The sequence below is a fragment of the Choloepus didactylus genome, chromosome 4, assembly GCF_015220235.1.
Source record: "Choloepus didactylus isolate mChoDid1 chromosome 4, mChoDid1.pri, whole genome shotgun sequence".
NCBI lineage: Eukaryota > Metazoa > Chordata > Mammalia > Pilosa > Megalonychidae > Choloepus > Choloepus didactylus.
This window is the reverse complement of record NC_051310.1, coordinates 150,074,470-150,084,990: the sequence shown is the minus strand read 5'-3', so window position 1 is coordinate 150,084,990 and position 10,521 is coordinate 150,074,470. Positions and strand designations below refer to the sequence as shown.

The 10,521-nt window shown below is 33.3% G+C and overlaps 1 protein-coding gene across 1 annotated transcript; it reads right to left on the bottom strand.

Moving 5' to 3' along the window:
* Nucleotides 1–726: 726 nt before the first annotated feature.
* Nucleotides 727–1,728, bottom strand: LOC119532855 (olfactory receptor 4F6-like). The gene has a single exon (XM_037835115.1). It carries the CDS (start codon nt 1,726–1,728, stop codon nt 727–729), a length of 1,002 nt encoding a protein of 333 aa, XP_037691043.1.
* Between the last annotated feature and the right edge of the window lie 8,793 nt (nt 1,729–10,521).

Below are 10,521 nucleotides of genomic sequence, written 5' to 3'. Positions count from 1 at the left end.
TTATTTTAATACAAGTTTTCATATGCCTGAGTCTGTCATTTCAGAAGATTCCAAGGCTGTAATCCACAACTCTTCATCAATTTCCCATAAAAATTTACTGGAATATAATCCAATTGCAAAGGAATTTTCTAGGGAGTTAATATGGTAATTCAATGTAATATTATAATAAGTAATTGATTTTAATATTACAAAATGGTAAATTTAGGCAAAAATAGATTTGAAAATTACATTTTATAATAAATAGAATTTTTCAATATTAGTAATAAAGCAATGAACAGAAAACCTATATCAACATGCAAATAAGGCATTTTTGCCTCAATAGAATAAAAGTAGGAAAAGATAATTTATCTTTTTATATGAGAAACTTTTCAAAACCATAAATAGAAGGAAAAAAAAAAAAAACAGCACCCAATAATGCTTCTGTGATCAGAGCAATGTAGTCTGAATTGCTTTATCTTTCGAATTAATCTATGGAATATTAAAGATAAAGACCAATGCCCAAGAAAACTGTGGGCTTTCTGTACTTGAAAGGCATACAGTTCATGAAAATAGCCCACAAATGAACAATTAAATATGTGATTATAGAAATCATTATTTACTTTGGGTAAAACTATCCAATATTTTCTGACCTCCTAAAAATAGAACAATTAGCCAACATGGTTCATTAAGAGGCTCTGTATATTAAATACCTTGAATACCTGTCACATGAGTTTCCATTATTTATAATTATTTAAGCATTTGTCTTAAAGTGGTTGGAATACACACACAACATCTATTCACATTATTTATTGAGCGTATCTTCCTCAAATTCAAGAGTTGACTACTCAGTCCCTTCATTGCCATTTTCATGTCCTTGTTCCTCAAAGTATAAATGGCAGGATTCAGGATGGGTGTAATCATAAAGTCCAAAATGGCAAGAAATTTATCCACCGGTACTGTAGGAAATGCCCACACATAGACAACGATACATGGTCCAAAGAACAAAACCACCACAGTGATGTGAGCTGACAAAGTAGAGAAAGCCTTGGACAAGCCAGCTGAAGAGCGTTTCCATACACTGAGTAGGATGAAGACATAGGAGATAATCAATAATAAGAAGGTGCCAATGGAAATGAACCCACTGTTGGCAGCAACCATGAACTCCAGTGTGTAGGTGTCTGTGCAGGCAAGTTTGATAAACCTAGGAAGATCACAGTAAAAGCTGTCTATCTCATTAGGGCCACAAAAAGGCAAATGGGCAACAAAAGCTAACTGTGCCACAGAGTGAATGAGACCAACAGCCCAAGCACCAGACAGAAGCAAAATGCACATCCTTGGACTCATGATAGTCAGGTAGTGGAGGGGCTTACAGATGGCCACATAACGGTCCAAGGCCATGGCTACGAGCAGCACCATCTCAGACCCACCCAGGACATGAAGAACAAATATCTGCACGACACACCCCTGGAAGGATATGGTTTTGTGCCCAGAGGACAAGTCAGAAATCATCTTAGGAACTGTTAAGGTAGACAGACAGAAGTCAATAAATGAGAGGTTGGCTAACAGGAAGTACATGGGAGTATGTAAATGAGGATCAATGGTCACTGTAAGCACCACCATGAAGTTTCCCAGAACAACTGTTACATAACACATTGCAGAGAAGGCAATGAGTAAATGCTGCATTGGTCTATAAGGAGAAAGACCCAGGAACACAAATTCAGACACCTCAGAGTAATTTTCCTTGTTCATTGACTTCATATTACCTGAATAGAACAAAGAAAATAATTATAAAGAGGTGCACCAGAGCCATTGAAAGATGTAGATGTCAGTTGGTTTAAAATTCTGATATTACAGAAAAATCTTCACCTTTTTTCATGAGTCCTTTGCAATATTAATGCATTGGTTTAATCATTTAGCAAATATTCATGGAACAGCTACCAGGTACTGTGTCATATTCTGGGATAAAGCATAGACCTTGCCTTTATATGGTTTGCAATCTAGTAGTAAAGCTAGGCATTAAATACCACCACATAGCTAGATGATTCTTATGGTAATGAACATTGCAAAAAAAAAAAAAAACAAAGGGTTGTGTCAACGATAAGAGTTCATAGCATTGCCATCTGTCCTGGGCTGCAAGATGACATTTGTGCTAAAATCCAAATGATGAATAGGAATTAATAAATGCGGCAAGTAGGACTAGGGATACTGACGATGGAAACGATGTGGAAAATCACTGAAGCATAGCAGGACAATTAAGAATAAATAAAAGAATGCCAGTAAGGGTCTGGAGAAGATGGGATCTTATAGTGATTGTTAAGAATTTAGTCTTTCAATGGTATAAAAATGTAGCATATGAGGGGTGACAATGGGATTGGGAAAGCCATAAGGACCACACTCCACTTTGTCTAGTTTATGGATGGATGAGTAGAAAAATAGGGGAAGGAAACAAACAGACAAAGGCACCCAGTGTTCTTTTTTACTTTAATTGCTCTTTTTCACTTTAATTATTATTATTGTTATTTTTGTGTGTGTGGAAATGAAGGTGTCAGGGATTGATTTTGGTGATGAATGTCCAACTATGTAATGGTACTGTGAACAATCAAATGTACGATTTGTTTTGTATGACTGCTTGGTATGTGACTATATCTCAATAAAATAAATATTAAAAAAAGGAATTTAGTCTTTATCTTAGAAATCATAGAAAGTCATTGAATCATTACAGTGAAATAATTATATTTGTGCTGTAAAAAGTTTATAGTAGCTGTAAAGAATATAGTAGAGGGATCCAGAGGGAAAGAGAAAAGCCCCAAAATTTTTTCTTGATGTAACAACCATAGATAAGATAAAATATTTAGCTACTGGGGCAATTGATGCAAAATTGTTTTAAAAAAAAAAGGAAAAAAAATTGGAAATATCCTAAATGCCAATAATAGGGAATTAAATTATTCATGGTAGGTCTAACTGGGAATGGCACTTGACCTTGTATATAAAGAAATAGTACTGTGGAATAGATGCTCATAATGTCCCTTTAATTTTAAAAAGCAGTTTATGACAGATAATGTATAGAAAACACATTTTAAAAATTAACCCTAAAAAATAAAAATAAAAGTCAAGCAACAAATTTTTGCTCTTTGGGCTTATATTTATTCATTTGGTTGAACCTTATGAAATTGGTATTTCAATAGTTCAGAAAATGGTCAAATATCATAATTTCACACAGTTCAATCTAGCATATTGATGTAATTTTTTTCAACATGATTTTCTAAAGGAGAGACTTGAGGGCAGCCAGGAGCCTGCGTGTTATGGACATGGAGTGGGCTCTATAGCCAGAAGGAAAACTGAAAGCCGTGACGCCAGGAGACCCCACCACAGTGGCACTGGGTGAAGAATTTTATATCCAGAAACTAGGGGGAAAAAATAGAACTAAGCAACAGATAATTGGAAATCACTCAAAAGAATGGCAATGGATGTGATATTGCAAGGAAATACAGCCAAGTATCCAGAAGATTTTGAAAAAGCAATGTGTGGATTTTAAGAATGGCATATTCTGAAATGCAAAATGTTATTCAGTATGATTACAACTATAGATTTTAGGTATAGACTGAACTATAGATTTTATCTTGAAGTCTACAAAATTATACAGTAAAAAGAAATTACTAATCACTTTTCCTGAGTTATAGAAAATATGCATGACTTTTTGCTTCCTTCTCCTTTCTTTGATTTCCAAAGATTCAAGATTTCATAATTTCTATCAATTGCCTTCTGTTGATATAGTACAATGAGAGAAAATATCATCAAGTAGGTATACATATGATTTTAGGTAAAATAAATTATAGTGTACTAACTCCAAAATGTGGAGTTCTAAGTAAAATGAAAACAACAACAAAAAGGAAAGTATACAAACAGATAACACACAATCGTAAAAGTATAGGTGAATATTAAGCTCATCTTACCCTCTGCAAACCGACCAATCATTCAGAAAATGAGATTTATAACAGCTTTGGTTTTGTTTTATTTTTATTGTTTTTTTCCTAACAGTTTGAGAAAGACAACAAAAGAGAAATAGAGATAGAAATTAATCCCAATGTGTTCAAAGTTGCCTTCTTAATAAGAACTTTGCATACATGGTGGTGGGAGTAGAAACAAGTAATATTTAATAGAATTTAAAATGTACAAATTTAGTCAATATCATAGGGCCCTGAGGATAAGATTAATTAATATACACTCATATACATATATATATACTTCTGCTTATTTGCACCCTTATTTCAACACCAATACAAAAGAATTGTAAAGAACCAAAACATGCATTAGCATATAACTTTTAATCAAATTACATTGCATATATGTAATGAAATAGTAAGGAAACATTAAAACAAAATTTGCAGAAGAGAATCAGTAATATTCCTATATATGGATATGCACATAAATATCATCAAGAACAAATGCCAATCTTTTAAGAATTATTTATAAAGTAAAATGTGATTATGTGTTTTAAACTTCCTGAAATCCTAATCTCTGCATATTGGATACCTTTTAAAAATAATTAACATCTGTTAATTAAAACATGAATTTTCAAAATACAGAAAGAGTCATCAAGATGGACAGTGTGTTCCCTGAAGAAGCACCACACACACACTGAAGAAAAATGAAATGAAACTTTACTTAAAAGTAGCAGAATAATTCTTCTCTCAACAAAAATCAAAACATTCAGTATAGAAAAAAATCTCAGCAAGAGGTTGATCCTGAGGTACCACCTTTATATTTCTAATATAATCCTTTTCTGGTTTTATGTATTGAAGTGAGAGAGAGAAAATTAAAAAAAGTCAAAACAGGAGAAAAGAGAAATAGAAGTAAGCAAAAGAGAGGTTAAAACAGAGACAAGAATGCAAACAGGCTCTGTGAGAGTCACAGGATTAGTTACAACTCTGCCTGAACTCCCTAGACGACTTCTACCCCTGAATCCAAAGGTTCAGACTCCTAATATAGATGATCGGATCCCGTCTTTGCCCCGTTTCATATCTTGCCTCTTCCCTACACTGACAAACAGCCCTCCAAGTATCATCGACTACTTGGGTATCCCTGTTTTTGTTTGTTGGTTGGTTGATTGATTAGTTGATTGGTGTGCCTTTTTTGTGTCCTGCTGGCTGCTTCTAATTCTGCAAGTCCTAATTTATGTATTACTTCCTGAAGGACAATTTCCTTCTCCTTTGAGAACGCATTAAACTTATTCCTTTAGTTCTCATGCCATGTTGTGAAAATAAGTGCCATAATACGTATGATACTGTTTATAATTGACATTTGACTATACGTCTATCACTCCTACTGAATCTATTGCTCCACTAGGACAGACATAGTATTTATATACAAATTCTGAAAAACATTAAGTGTCCAGTAAATGGATAGGTTGATTTATGGATGGTTATTTGATAATAATAGTTTCTGGTATTTAATACGCTATCCTATTTTTGGATGCTATCCATAGAATGGCTTATTAGATTTCCAATTTGAAAAATTGTTTCAAGCATCTGGCAAGGAAGAATGAATTCCTCACCGTGTAACAGGAATTATCCCAAATCCAAAAATGTGATTCCAAAAACTTTACCGGAGGCTCACCCAAAGGATAATCTAAATGCAGAATTTGCTTTTGAGACACATATGTGTTTCTTTTTTATTGCTTTTGATTAACAAAGACATACTGGGCAGATTTTACTTAACAGAATTTTCCACTGAATCACAAGCAGCAGTAAATTAGAGAAGAGCGAGATATAACAAGTGTGCAGACCTGTGGAAACACACTGTGCTAAGGGAGATGCCGTCAGGGTCCACTTCCTGACTTCTTGTGTCTTGGAGCAGGAGTTGCCAGGGCTAGTGGAGTCAGATATCTGAGCTTTGTTGCTGATATTCCTCCCGGGCACCTTGTCATCCCGGAGAGCTTTATTCTATCATTTGTCAGCTAAATGTTTGTTTACCTAAATATCTGTGTCCCAAGGCTTTTCTTAGGGAATGTACTTTATTACATTTCAGAATCTTCCACCACAAGTTTCATTCTTACAATTTTTTTAAACCCTAATTTAAATGACATACTGTACCCCAGGAAAATGAGGCCAAGTCACTGATATATAATTAACTCGTCTAAAAATTGTATTTTTATTAATTGAGAATACTGCCCATAATAAAATATTTTTTCCAGAGGATTATTTGCAAAACTTACAATGTCTATTAGTGTTATAATGCCTCTTGATTTGTTCACCCATCCATATACTTTCCTTTCCCACAAGCATGAATCCAGTAATAGCTGTAGAATAACACTTACACAGTCACGTTTTTCATGGGAATTATAATAATAGCAAGCCTGCTGTAGGAAATTTAAGTATTCCATTGATACCCCCTTGAACAATTACCTTATAAACAACCAGCAGAATTCATCTAACTCAACTGTGTGGGAGGTAGAAGGAAAGAAACAGAGCAAGAACTAATGAGTTTTCAAAAAACATCAAGGTATTCTCAAAGAAGTATACTTACGACTCAGTTCTTCAAACATTTCCAGTCCTTCCTGGATCATGCTATGATCTAGATGCAAAAATTTCTTCATGAATAGGGATATAACCCAAATTTAAGAGCAAACCATGGAGCCTGAATCAAAAGTTCTAACTTCCGTTTGCCAAAAGTTAGCACCAGAAAGTATTCAGTAAATGTTTTTTCAACTGCATAAGAGAGAAAACTTTATACTACTGTCACTTTAGTTTCACCTTATCCATTCACCTGACCTAAAAAAAAAGAGAAAAGGACATCAGAAAGAAATAATTCAGCTATGCTGTGAAAACATAAATTTTTCCATTCTAATGCCCCATTGTTATTATTTGGACATAACTAGAGGAAATAATTCATGCTCCAGCACTAACATCAGTTCTCAGTGTCCACTTGGAGCCTCAGTGACCTAATAGTCCTCAGGATATTTATCTGGGGAATACCATCTTGGAATTCCCATGGCCTGAAGAAGAAAGGAATATCAGAAGTTTGGTTCAAAGTGAAATTTAGGTGAAGGAAAACAAAAGAAAACATTTACAATAAAGCAAATTAAAGAAATGTTTTCAAGGAGAATCAATATACCCAGGTGGTGGAATGCCATTGTGCAGTTCCATGCCTGTAGAACTAAATCAGTGAAGGCAAAATAGCTATTAACACATACATTAAATAAGCACAATTTAAAATTCTGTTGTGAAGTACACTCACAAAAATGCTCAAGTAACTCTGCACAGTCATTCCCATTTTAATGAAATTACATCTAAGGTCAAATATGTAACTTGCCAAGTTTTACCCTGCTGATAGTGGAGCCAAGTCTCAAACCCAGATCTCTCTAATTTCATAGCCCATTTCATTAACCACTATAATATACCACCTATCTTTTATATCCTTAGTATAGTGTATTAATAATGGTTTTAAGGGTGTCACATTATCAGAATGTCCTCTGTAAGCTCCCTGCATGAGTCAAATCTTTCCTGATATTCTGCACCAGGAAGCATTCCAATTTCACATATGAAAGTCTGGTTTTATCAATTGTATTCTATTCCACATTCATTGATTGATCAATGAATGCAGGAGTATTTACTATTGGAAATTTAGACAGATATCAAAATGATGATTTTGTTGTGCTGAAAGATGACAGTAAATTAGTAACAATATGAATAATACTTATGGTTGCAGCTACAAAGACAACCATCACGTGTTGAAACTTCCTATTACGCTAAGCAGTCTTTCAGCTAAGCATTTCACATAGATCTATTCAAGTTTTTAGCAAGACAGTGAATTGAATATGCTATCTTTATTTTTACAAAGGGATACATTTGTCTTTCAATGCTTAGCAGTCTAGCCAACTTGTTTGGTGATTCAGTTTTGAAGGTAATTGTTAAGCATTCTTCTACATTCAAAAAAAAAAAGCTAAATCATAATCATAATCTGTCAGTTGATCCCTAATTCATGTCTTGGCAATTTTTGAAAGAGTATAAATCTCCAGAAAATATACATTTAGAAAAATATATATTTTAAAAATATGTATTTAGAAATCCATGGATGTGTCTTTGAGATTTTGCTCTTCTCCTTCTACTATTAAATGAATTAGTAAGTTCATTATCTGTTCTTGCTAAGAAAGTTAATTCTACAGCAATGAACTGTTCATTAATACACTGCAATGCTCGGATGGACTGCAAGTAATGAAATTATGTGCACTGTTTAGGAATTTTTCATTACTAAATATATTAAATCTCTCTTTATTAAGAATTCTTCCTATTTATATCTCAAAAATGTATACAAGTTCACATTCCCTGACTTGAAGCACATAGAGTCAGATATGCTACAGATTGCATACTGTTTTATAAAGATATATAAAATGAAGCATCTGAGGTAAGACACTTTCAAATGGTCCTCTGTACATACACTTTCCTCTGGTCCTCTATAACTGCAAAACTCCTAATAGAATTGTTAGCATAAACTGTAAATTAAAACTGTCATTATTCACGCAGTGAAATAGATAAATATTCACACTCTAATACAATAAGAAAGACTGAATATCAGCTTCATACGACTTCAGATCACTGTTTGCTGCTAAATAAGTTTAGTCAGGTTAAGTTGAACCACCATATAAGTGACACACAAAAATATAGTTTTTGTCTTTTATATGCAGAAGAAATATAATTTTCAGGACTGTTTGAATTTCCAAGTTGTGAAAGTATGTAATATTGAATGGAAAGTTAATGGAGCATGTGAAAAAGCATGATCCAATTCTAGGACATCGTTGGTGCTTGGGTTACCACATGTGGGACTGGGAAGGGTTCTCTATCCTTTGTGGACTTTGGGATGTTAACTGGCCTTCACAGTCCTATGTAATACATTCTCTCAGTCACAAGTAAAATACTGCATAAAGCTGAATTGTAATATCTTTGCAATATCTGAATATTTACGTTCCATCCATGATGCCAGGGGAACACTGGCTTTCTGGAATAAGATCCCAATACTTAACCTGTACAAAAGAAAAGCTTATTGTCTTTGTGACTTTAATAAAATAAACTTCCTACTGTGGAAAATTAAGTATGAAAGTCCCAAGTAATGTCAGTTGGGAAGAATCTGAAGTAAGACACTTTCAAAGCATCTGCTCATCCTATGTTCATACCCATCATAGTCAAATAAGATCATATGTCTCAAAATGTGGAAATAATAATCCAGAGGTGATTTAGGACTGTGGTTCTCAAACCTTTTTGGTCCCAGGACCCTTTACGTTGTTAAAAATTATAGAGGACCCTAAAGAACTTCTATCCCTTGGTTCTATCTATTAATACCCCTTTGAAATTGAAACAGAAAAAGAATTTAAATACATTTTCATTAACTCATTTAAAAATAATAACAAATCCATTAGAGGTTAAATAAATATTTTATAAAAATAAATATGTTTTGGATGCAAAATAAAGAATGCAGTGAAAAGAATGGTTTATTTTAAATTTTCAAATTAACTTAACATATTGCTTAATAGAAACAGTTTAAGTTATCTTACCTATCCCAGCATTCAGTCTATTGCAATATTTTGTTTTGATTAAGTATATTAAGACTATTTGGACTTAAATGGATATGTAGATGGATAAAGTATGAGTATTTCATTTTGGTGAAATAGCAATGGCAAATAAAACAGCAGGAACTCATTAGCACAAAGCAAGACAGTGACATCAAACAGGTGAAGTTATGGTATTTATCACTAATACACACTCATACAAAGAATGAAAAAAAAGAAAGATTATTAATATTATTAAATCATTACTATACCTATTAAAACACCATGAGGTGTTGTCATTTTTTGTTATTATATATGTTGGTTTTAATAGTCAATATTCATTTGTATTTCTCTTTTCTGGAGCTCATCATTCTATCTTTATTGCAAGCTGTGATCATTTTTTTTCAGGCAGAACTTTCCTGGAATTTCTCATCATAACAATACTCTCTTCTGTTGTTTACCTTTTAAATTACTTAATTTTTCTTCCCAGTTGAATGAAGTTTTTGCTGAAAATAGAATTTGAGGGTGGCAGATTTTTCTCAGAATTTTAAATTCTCATTCTACTGTTTCCCAGCTTTCACATTTTTGGTTGATTAGTCTGGCATCAGCTGTGGTGTTCTTTGAAGATAATTTTCTTCCTTCTGGCCACATTGACTATATTCTCTTTGTCATTTGACAAGGTGAGTATGATGTATCTATGACGTGGATGTGGCTTTCTCTGTGTTAATCCCTTTGCTTTTATCTGCACTTTGTGAATCCCTGGGTTGATGCCTTTCAACAATTTTGGAAAATCCTCAAATACTATTCTTCAAATACTGCTCCAGTTAGCTTTCTCTGTGATTCATTTACACGTGTGTCCAGAAATTCATAATGTCCCATCTGTCTCTCACACTCACATTCTGTTTATTTATTATTATCAATAATATTATTATAGTTAACACTATTATCATTGTATATTTCTATGCTCCTGTTTTGATAATTTTTATAGAACTGTCTTTTCA